Source organism: Chaetodon trifascialis, chromosome 16 (genome assembly GCF_039877785.1).
Source record: "Chaetodon trifascialis isolate fChaTrf1 chromosome 16, fChaTrf1.hap1, whole genome shotgun sequence".
NCBI classification, from domain to species: Eukaryota; Metazoa; Chordata; class Actinopteri; order Chaetodontiformes; family Chaetodontidae; genus Chaetodon; species Chaetodon trifascialis.
In genome coordinates, this window is record NC_092071.1 from 12,302,521 (window position 1) to 12,318,533 (window position 16,013).

At 43.4% G+C, this 16,013-nt stretch overlaps 2 protein-coding genes across 2 annotated transcripts; one reads left to right on the forward strand and one right to left on the reverse strand.

Annotated features, from left to right (window-relative positions):
* The first annotated feature begins 406 nt into the window (after positions 1-406).
* On the forward strand, positions 407-5,896 carry bach1b (BTB and CNC homology 1, basic leucine zipper transcription factor 1 b). The gene is made up of 4 exons (XM_070982216.1): positions 407-651; positions 1,446-2,897; positions 3,811-4,017; positions 4,119-5,896. The coding sequence occupies exons 1-4, from the start codon at positions 412-414 to the stop codon at positions 4,446-4,448; spliced, it is 2,229 nt and encodes a 742-aa protein (XP_070838317.1). The 5' UTR covers positions 407-411; the 3' UTR covers positions 4,449-5,896.
* A 3,456-nt stretch (positions 5,897-9,352) lies between these two features.
* Positions 9,353-15,636, reverse strand: rab38b (RAB38b, member of RAS oncogene family). Its single transcript, XM_070982273.1, has 3 exons — positions 15,265-15,636; positions 13,301-13,578; positions 9,353-11,768 (listed from the first exon to the last, which is right to left on the reverse strand). The coding sequence occupies exons 1-3, from the start codon at positions 15,491-15,493 to the stop codon at positions 11,619-11,621; spliced, it is 657 nt and encodes a 218-aa protein (XP_070838374.1). The 5' UTR covers positions 15,494-15,636; the 3' UTR covers positions 9,353-11,618.
* Positions 15,637-16,013: the final 377 nt, after the last annotated feature.

The window sequence follows — 16,013 nt, forward strand, 5'->3', positions numbered from 1 at the left end:
TGTTCACACACACAAACTCTCTCTCTCTCTCTCCCTCTCTCTCTCTCTCTCTCTCCCTCTCTCTCTCTCCCTCTCTCCCCCTCCCTCCCTCTCACATACTCACACACAGGCCATATGACTGAGTCAAGCTCAGTTTTTAGTTCGTAGCCGAGTTGAGATAAGGCTTTCTGGGAAACGTAGCCTGGTTGGACAGCATTCCATTTAGAAATAACCATGTGGGCTCGACAGCTGGGACTTTCTTTAACACGCTAAGAAACTTGGATATATAAAGTCAGCTATTTTTTTTTTTTTGGAAAGGTAAGCTGGTTTTTCTTCTTTTTTTAATGGATAACTTTTTAAGAATGTCACCTTACAGAGGAGACATGGTTAACCATAAGCCTGTGTGTTTGTGTGTACATACAGGGGTCCCTGATGACCATGTCTGCACCCCGGTCGTCTGTGTTTACATTTGAGTCCACGGCACATTCCTCCCATGTGCTGCGCTGCCTGGACGAGCAGCGCTGCCGGGACACACTGTGTGATGTTACGTTGGTGGTGGAAGGTCAGAGTTTCAGAGCCCACCGCTCAGTGCTCGCCTCCTGCAGCGAGTACTTCACAGACAGGATCTCCTCCCTCTCACAGCATGGAGCAGTCATCACTCTGCCACAAGAGGTGAGATGTCACCTCATTATGCGGTACAGATGGAGAGTGGATGCACACAAGCCGTACGGCCTCACAAAACCACACTGTAAATGTGAAGTGAGAAAAATGGCTGGAAGGTTTATTTCCTTAAGTGTTGATGATAAATAGGCCGACTGAGATTTATTAATTGTGTATTTTTATGCCAAAATCATGACCTATCCCCTTGTGCACACCTCTCTGTGACTGCAGTTTGCCCTTGAAGCGCAGTGTAGAAAACCCTTAATGTAGTACACCACTACTACTTCTCAGCATTAAAGTGTTGGTGGTTCTTAGTGGTTTCCAGTCTGCTACCAGTAAAGACATCCAAATAGAACAAAGTATAGTTCCAACTGGGACTCCAGCAGGGCTTTAGGAATAATCCTGAAGTTAAAGAAAAACAAACAACGCTGATCTTCAAGAGGACACCGAGGTTTAGCCTTGTTAATACGGCTGTTTAAAAGATCTGATCCTTTATGAAAATGTTTCTAGTTTTCTAATTTCATTTGCACTAACAGACTCTTTAAATGGCAGGACCTGCTGGTACCCAACTTCTTCAATTTAAGAAAAGCAAAAGCCACAGAAACTGGATTTTTGGTATTAGCTGCTGAGCCAGCACAGTCCTACAATCATGAGATTTATTTCACTACACATTTGTAGTCAGATTTTCTCGATTTCCACGTTTAGGGCTACAATTTTGTGTGCAGGATTATCTGACAGACCTGTTGCTATCCTTGAGAACAAACTAGAGGATAGACACGTTTATGTCATTTTTTCCCCTTTCACAGGTGACAGCTGCTGGCTTTGAACCCTTGCTGAAGTTTGCCTACACATCCAAGCTCCTCTTCGGGAAGGACGATGTCTTGGAAATACGCAATTCGGCATCCATTCTTGGTTTCAGAGACCTAGATGAGGCATGCTTTGATTTCCTCCTCCCTAAGTTCTTCTCCAGCAAAGGCTCTGGCCCTTCTCTCAGAAAAACCTGCTGTAAGAAGAAATGTAAAAGGCGATTATCAAAGGAAGACCATGGCATAATCTCTGATGATATATTGGATGAGAAAGAAGCAAAACCAGTTGCTGACTCACCATCTCAGCAGGAAGTGGTTTGGCTCTGCAACAAATCAGTGAACAGCAAAATGGGAAGTCAAAACAGTGCGGGCGCTCTTAAACCTGCAGCTGAAGGGACAAATGACCATTTTATGCTGTGTCCAAAGTATCGAAGGCGGCTGGCTTGTGGAAAGCAAACTTGTGTCACAGAGAAAAGTCTGAACAATCCAGTAACAGTGATCAGGGATGACTCTGATCTCTCCTGCTCGCCCCGCTCCAACACTGCCAGCAATGTTAAGAATGAAACTGAAGCTGAACTCCCTGGAAATTCAACCTCAAACCCCCCCAGACAGAGCAAAGGAAGTCCTGAAGACCCATGGAAAAGTGAAATACCAGACAAGAAAATTGGCATGGGTGAGGCTGATATGGTTAAGAGTGAAACAAATGAAAAGCAGGGAAAATGGAGTATGAAGGAAAGACATATGGAAGGGGAAGAAGACAACGGCTTTTCAGACAGATCCAATGTCAAGGCAGTCTCCTCAGGGCTGAGCAGAGCACTGGGAAAGGGGCCATCAGGGTTAATATTGAACCATTGCTCCTTGAAGACCTGTGGTGAAGGCTCTGCAATCACTGGGTCACTGGGGCATGAGAGGTTTGTCATGGACATTACAGAGGACAAGAAAACAAGAGACTCTCGGGTAGCAACATCCATTCATCAAAAGGCAGAGGAACAAGGAGAAGCCGAGTGGAAAATAATAGATGAAGAGAAAGATTCTGGATGGCTAGAGAGAGGAAAAGGAGGACAAACAGGCTGCATGGAGGGAGCAAATAACGCCAGAGAAAGGAGCACCACGGAAAGGGAGGTGGCCGAGCACCTGGCCAAGCGGCTGGGCTCTGACGCGGGCTTCCAGGACCCTGATGCAGGAAGTTCTTCCGACACAGGGAGTGGACGGGCACGGAGCACATCCTTAGAGTGGCTGAACTTCCAAGTCAACCTCAGCTCCACAAGCACCAGCTGCCCCTTTTTGCAGGATCTGGACCAAAGCAAATGTTTATGGAAGGGAGCAGAGCTATCTGAGTGCGAGGGGGCTTCTCAGTCAGGCGTGTCATCCCTCAACTCGGGGGAGGACGGAGACTCAGAGACAGAAACTGAAGGGGACAGCGAGGCATACACGAGAGAGAGGGCCAAACAGGTGAGCAGTTAAACTGTGATTCAAGTCTGCTAAGGCTCTGTTCTTCTACACACCACCTTGTGTGGTTCACTGTGTGCTAAAATTAATCTGTGTCAATAAACGTCAGCAAGCTCACCATTCCTGAAGTTTGTATAAGATAAGAAAGTTTGGTACGGGTGGTGTGTGCATATGCCTTACTAATTGGTTCAGAGTCCAGTTCAGCAGAAATTGACAGCTCAGCCTGTTACCAATGACTACAGGCGAAACAAACACCAACTTTGAGGAACTCCTCGTGCTTCATGTCCAGACTGACGGACAGTATGAAGAGTGCAGCGAGTGTGCTGACAAAGTCGTTTCAGAGGAGAAGGAGTGATTTTATTTGCACTAGATTAAATCTGGTGAGTGTACACTTCCTGCCACACTTTGGCAGCAGGAAAAACCCAGTATAAGCCCGCCTCTGCTTTTAAACATTAACTCCTCGTTTTTTAGAGTTAATAATTAACAGCATGGTAAAAATATAACAGACTGTCTGAACATGCATTTTGACTTTGCCTCATACAACTTCTTTTCCTCCACATACAGAAAGCTCTACATGCATTTTTGATCTTTAAATATTTTGGAATTTGTATTGCAATTAATTGAATGATGTCCTAAGATTAGATTTATTCTCTTCAGACTCAAGAAACACACGCTGACAATGATCAATTGATGTGATTACTATATGTATGTGCTCTATGCTTGCAGGTTATCTGAGTGCCTTCAGTGTCAATAATTCCACAAAACATGCATTTCCGCCAATCTAGACTAGTTTGAAAGAGATACAGTGAAAGCTCCATGTCAACCACAGTGTGAATATAAAAAAATATGTATAAAAAACATTGATTTCGGCTCTACTTTCTTGTATAACCCTCATTTCCTGTCTGGGTGTCCTCAGGTGCAGTTGCCGTTCTCTGTAGACTGGATTGTGGATCTGAGCAGAAATGACTTCCAACAGCTGCTGAAGCAACAGGTCTTTACGCGTGAACAGCTGGAGTTTGTCCACGACATGAGACGGCGCAGCAAAAACCGACTGGCAGCTCAGCGTTGTCGCAAAAGGAAACTGGACTGCATATATAATCTGCAGTGTGAAATCAACAAGCTGGTAAAAAACAAGTTTTTATTAATCAATACATGTTTATTAAGCTGCTTCTTGTTTACAGGCGTGCTAAACAGACTGTGTTCTGCTGCATATGTATGTTGCAGAAGACAGAGAGGGAGAAACTGATGATGGAGAAGAGCCAGCTGGGCCAGCTGAAGTTGAAAACATGTCACAGTGTCTCTGCCTTATGCCAGAGGGTCTGCAGCGAAGCCAACCTGCAGCCACAGCAGCTCCAGGTGTTGGCCAAATACACCTCCCCAGACTGCCCTTTGTCCTCTTTTTTCCCCCACATAGACGCACTCCTTTCACAAAGTGGGTTGCCACTCCAGCCCCAGGCCTGTTCTGTGAGCCTTGATGAGTATAAGGCGTCTAAGGTGGCTTCATCCAGCTCTAGCAGGGACACACCCACAGGAGATGGTCAGCAATCCCTTTAGATTCACCTCTGGCACACATAACTGTAGCTGTGTGCGAAACCCATACGGTCCACCCTGTATCATACAGTATCTGAAGACATAACCACAGAGTGTGGACTGAGTACTGTCTGCAAACCAAGGCAGAGGCATACCTGTAATTTTATCATGTATGACAAAACGTTTATGACGAGAAGGCTGTAATCAGCACATGTTTTAATGAACTCCTCCTGCCCTTTTCAATTTAAAAAACAAGACTTGCAGGGGTCAGGAATGCATTCCAGGTGTCCAAAACCAGTCATTTCCACCAGTTTTAAGTCTTTGATGACCCTCCAGCTTTGCAAACGTGCATATCGAGAATGTTAAGATTTTAGCACTGAGACAATCACAACTTTAATCCTAAATCAAAGGGAACAGTTGTCTATGTTATGTATTGTATTTGTGTGTGCTTCACTGCCTGATTACCTCAGTATGACACATTTTATTCTTACACAGCACGTATGTACTTTAATTGTTTTCAAAAACATTTTGATACAGTTTGACACAGTAGGCTCTCAGGTGTTAATAGCAAAATTCAACATACCATACCTCCTTCAGACAGTCTTGGTTGTCCTCTCTCTTTATAGAGTGGTATTTTGCACCAAAACCAGACAAGTCAACAAATAGACTTGGCACAGTGTGCCGTGTTTACCCTCTGGTCGTATGTCTGGCTGTCATATTTCAGGCTGTCATTGTGGTCGCACGACCACAGTGACACAGCTCTTCTAGGCTGCACACACCTCTGACAGCTTTGCTTTGACTCACTAAAACAGACCTCACATTTGCCCAAGTGTGTTCAATGTGCTGTCTAAAGAAACGGTCTCTTAGCAGAGCATTTATACATGAACAAAGCACGCTTTTATAATCGTTGTAATCATCAAACAAGTCCCACATTATGTCTGTCCTGCATGTTTAGGATTTCCATTTCTATTGGATGGTATATTGTGTTACCCTCAATGTGGTTATCTTTAACACCCTTATCTAAATTACTGTCAAGGGTCAAGTGAACAGTGAAGCAATAGGTAATTGATGGATTCAGCACAAGCAGATTTATGTTCATACTTTGTGTCTCCTGCACAGTCAAGAGCAAATTTATTTCTATTGGCTTTGTGCACCTTATTCATTACTCATAGATAACCTTTTACCTGTTTCTCCCCTGCTTATAGTGGATATTTGACACTCAGGACAGCTTTGCAATTACTGATTCCTCATGATCGAATTTGACTGTATTATATGTTCATATAGTATTTATAGATTTATTTTCACTCATTACAATCATCACAGTGCAGCTGTTCTTAAATTTGTGTAGAAAATGAAACGAAGATACTGTAAATACACATTCAGAAATCAGGATTGCATTGACTTCATGAACAAAACACTGAATAACCACGTTGTATTTTGAACAACAGTGAGGTTTGAGGGCGCTAAAACGTCTAGTGGTCGAGTCTGCCCAACACGCAGACTGCACATTCAGTCAAAGTGAAGCATCATAACGCTGGTGCTTATTGCCCTCTAGTGGCAGTGCATGTACAGTGAATTGAGGGCTGGACAGATGCGTACTACAGTATATGCTGCACAAGCTGCTTTTCCACTGTGTTCATGTATCTTTAACACACAAAAATCACTGTATCTTTCTATGACAATGTCCAAATGGATTCCTGCATTTTTGAAGCAAAAGTGAGACTGAACCAATCAACATTAAAACAGAAAAAAAAAATACTCCAAACAGTATAAAAGATGTTTGTTATGGCGCTCCATTTATAAAGGTGATTGTTAGCGCAATGCAGTGTTATTGAAAAACCATCAGTAGCTTAATGAGATGTAAAATCTGCCAGTGTTCCATGTGAGTGATGAATAGCTCATGGGGTCTTCAGAGGACTCATCTTTCAACCTGGACAGATGTATTAATGATTTAATACTGCGCTTCGTCTTTCATGTGTCTCCCTCCTGAACCTCAGTCACTCTCTCCCACTCCTCTGTTACTTTTAATTTACTTTCTGAGTTTCTCTCTTCTCACTCTTTCTTCACTCCTCCTCTTTCCTTCACTCTCTCTCCCTCTCTCTCTGGAGGCTATTTTAATGAGCTGAGACTGATATTTCATCTCTAAATTTTCTTTCATGCAAGCAAACATAGTGTAATACTCCCCATGTGATTAGAAAACTGTACTTATATCTGTAAATCACAGTAACGTTGGTCGTGCTCACTTAATATTCAAGCCCCTATCATAAAGAGAGAATTAAAGGAAGATCAACTTGGCCTAATAGATTTTGGCATGAGGGAGTGGGAACCGAGAGTTGCTGAGGTCCCAGGGCTCAAAGATGTGAAAGTCACCCTAACAGAGGTCATTTGCTCAGGAAGGCATGTGCTGGTGTTCACACGCATGTCATTAAGTTTCAAATCCAGTCATTCCCAAGTGGCTGCACTTTTCTTAAACGTTTGTGTCTCTGTGTGTGTATTACTCACTTTGTGGAGACATATGTCTGTTTACACAGTCACATTGTGGGGACTCATCTTCCTTATGGAAACAAACACAAGCCCACATAACGTAAATCATTGAACTTACTTGAGTTAAGGCGGTTATGGTTTGGGTAAGTCAACATTCTTGCTACATAGTGAGGTGTTTTTAACCATCAGAGTGAGGACAGTCTTGGAAAAAAAGAAGTGGAAAGGGACATTTTTGCTGGTCCTCACAACTTCAAAGGGCTGTTTGAAGGTTAAGACTTGGTTTAAGGGTTAGGTTAGAAGTATTGTTCGGTCAGGGTTTGGGTTAGGCATGTAGTTGTGATGGATAAGGTTCAAGTGAGGGCCCAGGGAATGCATTATGACAATAATGCAGGCTAGAAGTATGCATGTGTGCAAATGTTTGTGTGTGTTTCTGAGTGGACATCCAACAGCGTTTATCTTTGTGGTTTTTCTGTAGAAATGACATTTCCCGTGAGAGACACTATGAGTCAGTCCTGGTTATATGTCACCCTATTAGGCCATAAAAGTTTAGGTTAGGGCTGCACGGTGGTGCAGCAGGTAGTGCGCATGCCTCACAGCAAGAAGGTCGCAGGTTTGATTCCCAGGTCGGGCCTTTCTGTGTGAAGTTTGCATGTTCTTCCCGTGCATGCGTGGGTTCTCCCCGGGTACTCCGGCTTCCTCCCACAGACCAAAACCATGCTCATTAGGTTGATTGGTGACTCTAAATTGCCCCTATGTGTGAGTGTGAGTGTGAATGGTGTGTGTATGTGCCCTGCGATCGGCTGGCAACCGGTCCAGGGTGTACCCCGCCTCTCGCCCGTTGACAGCCGAGATAGGCTCCGGCCCCCCCGCGACCCCGAAAGGGATAAGCGGCATAGAAGATGGATGGATGGATGGATGGATGGATGGAAGTTTAGGTTAGTATAATTTGTATATTTCCAAATAAAGGAGAAGTTAGCTAATAAACAGCCTACCAACAAAAATGAAAAGGGGGGGGGGTTGTTTTCGATCAATACCTTCATCTATGAATTTTCAAGCTACTCTGAAATGAACAAAATGCCTGCGGTGCTGCTAATTTGACAACAGATGGCACCACATGAACAATTAGAGAGCAGCAGTGAGAGCAGGGTGAAAGACGCTTGATCAAATCAGTTCTCGTCACTTCTGTCATCTGGACTTCTTGCAGCTGAATTATGCAACTTTCTACATGTGATTGAGCTGGCTGAGCGCGTTCTGATCTAACTGAGAGTTATCAGTTATAATCTGTGAGAATTTGGTCTGAGGAACATTTCAAATGCGGTGGATATGTGACTCATTCGGTGCATCTGCTTGTGTTTAGGTTACCTGCATGCGCTCTTGATAAGCTGTCTGTAACCTTTTGTAATTGCAAGATTTGAGATTTTATTCCATGTCATTTTGTTACTACCCTCCAACGTCTTTCTCTCTCTCTTTCTCTCCCAGAGAATATGTGGGTGTTTTCTGGAGGTGGTTCTCTGGCAGAGCCGAACAACCACAGCGAACACAATATGTTGGGCTCATAATCCCAGTAATGAATAGTTAGATCTATGCCAGCTGTTGTCATAGGAAGAGTTAACCGACCAAAACTTTGGAGGATTTTCTTCCAAAATGAAATTAACATTTAATTGTATTAATTTTTCAATTACAGCTTTGAAATGTAATTACCCAGCACACTCTCACGACTTCATCAACATTAAGAACATTAAGTAAAGAGTGAGCTCGTATCTAGAGCGATGTGCTTAATTTATGTAAGACTTATTTATGTCTTTTAGATATTGATGAATTTTAGATGACAGACTCATTCCAAAGTGGTTATATAGCGTCTTTGGATCATTTGATGGGTTGTTGGTGGTGATGTCTTAACATGAGCCAAGAGCAGACGACCAAATCTAATCCCTGAGGCAGAGAATAATCCACGCAGTCATGTGGCTCCCTAATGAGAACCTGAGAATCCTGGATCAGCCTTAAGACACACACACACCCACACACACACACACACAGACAGACAGTTGTGTTTCCATCACTTTTGGGGACATTACATAGACTTACATTCATTTCTTGGACACTTTCTCTCACTATCACCACAACTTACCCTAAACTAAACCCAAGTCTTCATCCTAAAATTGAATGATTTACATTATGGGGACATGCATTTTGTCACCATAAGGAAGCAGGATTTATGTCGCCACAACCTGAGTAATACACATCCTCTCACACAGACAGACACACTCACGCATTTCTCAGTATAAACTAATAACATTTAGAAGCTGCTTCACTGTCTCTTACAGAGATTTGTGAAGCTTCAGTAAAGCTTGACGCTGATCATGAGGCTGTGAAATGCTCTGGTTTAAGGTTAAATGGCACGTGGGGTCACGTTATATGAATGTGTTACAAAAACAGGGACACGTGAAATTACTTAATTTATTTCATACTGCTGTATAATAAATAATGAACAAGAACAATCCCCAAGTGGTGCAATCAGCTGAAGACAGTAACATTAAATCAGTGGTCACAGTATCGTCCCTCAAAGACAGGCGCACGTGTGTGTGTGTGTGTGTGTGTGTGTGTGTGTGTGTGTGTGTGTGTGTGTGTGTGTGTGTGTGTGTGTGTGTGTGTGTGAGTTCAAATCAGTCCAAACATCTACATGGTGCATGATGTCACACACCCTCATGACGAGCCAAATGAACACTGTGGAATTGTAACTGCATTGTTTTAGTCTGTCGGGCTCTCATGTGCGTGCTGAACATCACCACAAAGGACTCACACAGCAGCACATGACACTGTTGTGATCAGGCTTACAAACCCTGTGCAAACAGCACTGATGAACAGCGACCACCGGAAAAAATGTAACATCATTGGGCCCCTACAAACCTACTGATTTTATCCAGCTTTGGCACATTGTTCACTCAGGGACGTGGGTATATATAAACTTCAGTATATGTAGATTGATGATAGTGGATTTGACTACCTAGCCTTTTAGAAGACACTACTACCAAGTACCACAGAGGTGCAGGGTCACCAAAAAGAGGAAAACAACTTCTCAAACATGCAGCCAGAATCAACTTGTTGGAAGATCAATAAAAGTACTGCATCTGTGGGTGTGTAGTTGAGCCTGTGCATGGTTTCTAAGATGTCTTGTACATACTGCGTGTGAGAGAAAAGGGGCAGGGGACATATGAAAGCAAGACACTGGAAGCAGCCATATTTAGAGAGGACAGAAAATTTTCCAGGATGAGAAACAATAATGGAGGATAGAGCGGAGTGGGAGAGGAGAAAGGATGAGGTAAAAAAAGCAACAAAGACATGGAGGGTGGAAAAAAAAAATGTGTGTATGTGTGCGTGTGTGTCTGTATGGTTGTGGGTTCAGCGAGAAATAGCTTCACAAAGACGTTAGAGGATACCCATAAAAAAAGACTTGATCTAGTTACCATGGATACAGAGGGTTCAGCTTTGGCAAGTGAACTCATGAGAGTGTCCAGTTTACATTCAGACAATCAACACAATTTTCCTCCTGATGAAGGAAAATAACACGCAAACACAAATTAGCCAGTTCTAAAAAAGAAAAGAAGTAACCTTGATAAGAAATATTGTGGCTACGAGGGCAAATTATACACAGCAGGACAACCGCTCTCATCCATTAGCAAGGAAACATGTCTGACAAGCCTTTTGTCCCAAACTGGCTCAGCGAATTCAACAAGGAGTGAGTCCACCGAAGAGATTTACTTAAAACAACAAGAGTTTACAAGAGTGTGCCGCTGAGCAATGGAAGCAGTGCATGGATGTGTGCTTACTGTGCGATGGAGGTGTTATGGGTGCAAACCGAAAGAAAGTGATGCAGGGAGGACTTGAGCTCCAGGAAGGGAGAGACATGCAGAAGCACATGGGCCACCTTTTATAGCCCACAGGCCCAGGTGAACTTAATCAGCTGACAACACCCCCATGTCAGCAAACTGCCTGCAGAGGTTGGCCAGGAAAGCCTTCAAAACAGCTGGAAAGGCGTCACACCTTTGATTATTTAAACCTGAACGACTCCTGAGGAACCACCCACTGGCTTTAAAAGAAATAGTGACACTGGACAGATGGTTTCTGTGTGTTTAACCCTCCTTTCCTTTGCAGTCGCCCCGACCGAGCTGTTGCTATAAATACATGTGTTGTTACTGCCTGATTTTAAATATGCTTTACACAATAGTCAGTTGCTGGAAAGGTTTAAAGCAAAATAACATAATACATTAACCAGCATTACACTCAAAAAGCATGCTGTAAATAAATTACAATTACGATAAAAAAAGCAATGCATGTGCAAAATTCACATAATTATACAACAGCAACTCTGGGATCCGCTGAATGTGGCTTTCTTTGGCTCTTGCAGACCATCGGTACAAGAGGTCTCACTTTTTCACCAAGTAGTGTGTGGAGGTGAAGGTAAAGAGAGCCAAGGACTTTAAACGAGTTACCAAAACCTCTGAGTCTGTGTGATTTTAAGTTCCAAAAACTCTGTTTTGATTGCACTGAGAATACAAACATGCAGAAAACTAAAGTCTTCAACTCTGGTTTGGACCAAAGAAGGCAAACTGTACCGCAGCTAAGGCTCGGAGGGCCGTGTGGTGTGCTTGTGCCTCTTCGTCCTACTGTGTCTCCAATCTGTTCGGTCCCGCCGTCGCTCATCTCTTTTCATTATTTGAAGCAGCCAGAGCAGCTCATCTGCCTGTTGGGGTTGAGCTGCGGCGAGATGGTGTCTGGTATCACGCTCTTCAGGATGTCGCTCTCTGTGGCCATGATGTGCTTGACCAGGAAGTTTGCAGCTTCAGCGATGTTGAGATTGTCCTGAATAGATTAACTGTAGTGAGTTTTTTGCTTAAATCCTGTCTGGCATTTGGATTGTCCGTATAATTGCACAATGACAAAAGTAAAAGACTGTGACCCCAAGAAAAAGATGTCTCAAGTAAAAGAAGTAAACATATGATGGACCTTTGGAAAATGTTATTTTAACGGATTCTGTTTGGAAAAGTTAAGCCTGTAAAGCACAAAATGTTCCAACTTCATTTCCCTTGCTGTCAGCATGCCATCACCTTCATGAGAACAACAGCATGTGTGCACCTTAATGTGTTTGAAACTACTTCATATGAATGCTGTAAACATTTTTTTCTAACTGCTACCAAAGAAGGGTATGTACGTCTGTTTGCACAACCAACCTCCTACACCTCTGGCTGAACCTGGACCTTCTAACCTTTGACCTTTCAGAATGTTGAGTCTCGATGCCACCTGAGCGGCAGCACATTAGTGTCAACAGAGGATGTGTGAAGGAAGATAACATTTGTAGAAGTTATAGCTGGGTGTTAGCACTACAGAGTTTTTGGATTTGAATATTTCAATCAATAAAAGTTTGATGAAGCTTCCACCGTAGAGCAGATACAAAATATATATGTGACGTGGTCGAACTCTTTTTTTATACGACTTTGAATCTACTCAAGGAGAGAAAAATTAAATTACTTTTCTTTGATTGGACGAACTCCTCTCAATCCTCTCAGACTTTTAACTTTTCACTTCAATAACTTGTTCTGAGCCTGCTTTGTGAATGTATCAGAGCCACTTTCCGTGAAGATATGAAATTCCAGTTGGCTCTGTTGGGATGTTTTTCACTGACTGAAGTAACCTGAGTGGGAGATGAGCTCCACTGAGCGCGTCAGCCACTCACTGCAAAGGCCTTCAGTCTGGCCCTTTCATTGTGATGTTGGTGACTAAAGCAATACTTCAACATTTTGGGACATACACAGTTATATGAGAAGATAGATATCACGCTTATGTCTATCTGTTAAATATGAAGTCAGTTAGCTTAGCTTAGCATAAAGACTGAAAACAAGGGGAACATCTAGCCTTATTTGTGTGAGCGTATAAAATCTGCCCCACGGCACCTCTGAAGCTCATTAATTACAATATAAATCACTATGCCCAGCTATGAAATAAACCTGCATATAACTACTTATAAAACTACATATTGCTGCTTTTACACTTTTGTGCAGATTAAACAAACAAAATATATCAATTAGTGACAATTAGAGGTGCTGGTAGATGGAGATTGTTAGCTTTAGACAGAGTCAGGCTAGATGTTTCCCATATTTCCAGTCATTATGCTCAGCTAAGCTAATTGTCTCCTGGCCCCGGGTTCCTATCTACCTGGCAGATATGACAGTGGGATCGATCTTCTCATCTAACTCTCTGCAAGAAAGTAAAGTATTTCCCCAAACGGCAAACTATTCATTATTACAAAGGCCCCAGGGAAAGGCAGGAATACTTTCCTCTTCACACATTGCAAATGACGGGCAAACAAGAATATCTCAACCACGCTCTGTTCTCACCTTAGCAGATGTCTCAAACCACCCGACAAAGCCATGGTCTTTGCAGAACTGGTCCATTTTGATGCCGTTGCTGCTCAGCTCCCTGCCCTGGTCACACTTATTAGCCAGCAGCACAGTGGCAATGCTCTGTCCATCGGCCAGCATTAGCTTGGAGTCCAGGTCCTCTTTCCACTTGATGACGGCCTCAAAGGTCGTGTGCCGTGTCACATCGAACACTATGAAGGCTCCCATGGCTTCACGGTAGTACACTCGCGTCATGTTTCCAAACCGTTCCTGACCTGTGATGAACACACACACACACACACATACACATACACATACACATACACATACACATACACATGCACATACACATGCACATACACATGCACACAGAGCCTCATTCATTAGTGTGGAAACATTGTTATTCTCGGCCATCAGTTTGACAAGAGATTCTCATTGTTTTCCTCCACTTTCGCAGCAAAACAGCTAATGCAGCTGGCATTAGGACTGCAGTTAGCAGGGGCTGCATTCCTATGAAACAGCAAATTCCTGTCACGTTGCACTTAACCAGATGGTCAATGCAACTGCTTGTTCCTGCTGATAATAGGCCTACTTAAATTAAACCTGTATTTTGCCCTGACTTGCAATAAAACTAACCTTTAACCTCGACTATTGCCATATTTATACAATGCATCTGTTAGATTATAACCATGTGCAATGTCTTTGTGCATGTATGCATGTATGTGTGGTCGTTCCTGCTGTGTATTGTGCAGGGAATGGAAAAGAGGTGCCTGCGGAGCGGGTTACAACAGCTGTCAACATGACATTCCCCCGGGGTGTGTGTTCTGCTGTCTAATGTGAGTACTTGTTGGACCTGCATGTGGGCGTGTGCATCCGGCTCGTTTTACATATCATGCCCTCAGCAGAAAAGTTTACATGGTTGATAAATATTAATGCCTGAAAGTCCACTTATGGCTTTGCTGAAAATACTCTGACAAGGACAAAACGCTGCCATTTGCCTCGCGAGTAAGAGGAAATGGAAAATCTGACAGGACATGGATTGAGAACTTCCTCCTTTCATGCAAGAGAATGAACGAATGATTTTCATCACTCACAAGGAACCCTCGACTGCGGTGGTGTGGCAGACAGATGCACGCGTCACACGTGTCACCTGACACGCTGTCATTCAATGTCATTCAACTGATGGTGAAATTGAAAAGCTTTCCATGTGAAATTTACCACTCTGTTAATGACACTCCTACCAGACATTTCATGCAGGTAGACAAGACTAAAGCAGATTTATAATCTCATTTGATGGATCCAAATTCACTGCTTGAAGCATGTGGCTGCGTGTTTCTGGTGTCACTGAGCAATGATTTGTTTTCTTTTTCGGCTTCAATGACACTCCTGTGACTGGCCTTTAAATCTCCCTCACATGGGCATAATCACATGATGCAGCAACATACCTTGAATTAGTGATTGAATGACAGTGTACTGCTCTTCCTGAAGCAACAGTGTGCCTGTGTGTGTGTGTGTGTGTGTGTGTGTGTGTGTGTGTGTGTGAGTGAGTGAGAGAGAGAGAGAGAGAGAGAGAGAGAGAGAGAGAGAGAGGATACTGTTTGTGTCAGATACCAGCTCTCCACAGTGACAGTGCAGCTTTCAGCTATGAATGTTTCGTAATTTTACAACGGTCACACCTCACTGTCAATCTGAAGATAAGGCATATCTCCCCAAAGCATCAATACTTCAGGAACTGTGACAAGCTGAACATCAAGAGAATATGAAACTGTGTCTTAATTCTTGTACATTTTAAACACAAAAATACCTTGAATACCTTGAATAATGGTGTGCAATAGTACTGCATTACACCCATCAATGAGCTGTATTGGACGAGTTTCAGTTGCTGATAGCAGCAGCAGATGATAACTTTATATCCGTAAAATGAAATACATTAAACATGTTCAATTTCTTCTCTGCCCCACCTGCAATGTCCCACAGTTGGAGCCGGACAATCTCAGAGTCCCAGTTCAGCACCTTCAGGGCAAAGTCCACTCCGATGGTGGCTCGGTAATTGGTGGAGTAGGTCTGGTGGACGTACCGCCTGATGATGGAAGTCTTCCCCACCCCCAGGTCTCCGATCACCAGGACCTTATACAGGTGCTCCTTCCGGAGGCTCTGCATGCCGTTGGAGTGTGCCGGGTGATTGGTCATCCCACCTGTCGGATCTGAGACGCAACAGCTTCCAGAAACTTTGAGTCGGTGTTTGAGTGAGAGTTTGAGGCTTCGTCCTGCTGATCCCGTGTGCCTCCCTCCTCGTATTGGGCTTAGGAACCGCCCTCCCTGTGGGGAAGTGTGTGAACGGCTCAGGGGCTGTGCGGGAGCTTGTGACCTCGCCTCGTCACACTGGGGGGACGCGCAGTGCGCACAGTGTAGTGAGCGCGCTGCGCACTAGTTCCCGTTGGACTTAGTGAGTTTACTGCCACATTACGTTACTGTTGTCATATTTTAACCCTTAAGGGTGGTACTTGTCCTGCCTTTTTGTACTGTAAAAGTAAGCTGCTAAATTTAAACTCCACACTGGTTATCTACCCCTTAAATATTTGGTTACATGCAGCTCAAGAGCGCAGTCATAACGCAATTAAAACAGTAATATTAGGTGTCCATGTATAAACTATGTTAGCACAGTAAGATAAACATTTTTAGCCAATATCCTTTTCATCACATGTAGTAG

Bases quoted from the DNA above. Each gene is read 5' to 3' on its own strand.
- bach1b (XM_070982216.1), top strand. From the start codon at position 412: ATGACCATGTCTGCACCCCGGTCGTCTGTGTTTACATTTGAGTCCACG. The intron at 652-1,445 runs GTGAGATGTCAC...CCCCTTTCACAG, and splicing joins TCATCACTCTGCCACAAGAG to GTGACAGCTGCTGGCTTTGA. The intron at 2,898-3,810 runs GTGAGCAGTTAA...GGGTGTCCTCAG, and splicing joins CGAGAGAGAGGGCCAAACAG to GTGCAGTTGCCGTTCTCTGT.
- rab38b (XM_070982273.1), bottom strand. From the start codon at position 15,493: ATGACCAATCACCCGGCACACTCCAACGGCATGCAGAGCCTCCGGAAG. The intron at 13,579-15,264 runs GTGGGGCAGAGA...TGTTCATCACAG, and splicing joins CCAACTGTGGGACATTGCAG to GTCAGGAACGGTTTGGAAAC. The intron at 11,769-13,300 runs GTGAGAACAGAG...TAATCTATTCAG, and splicing joins GGTTTGAGACATCTGCTAAG to GACAATCTCAACATCGCTGA.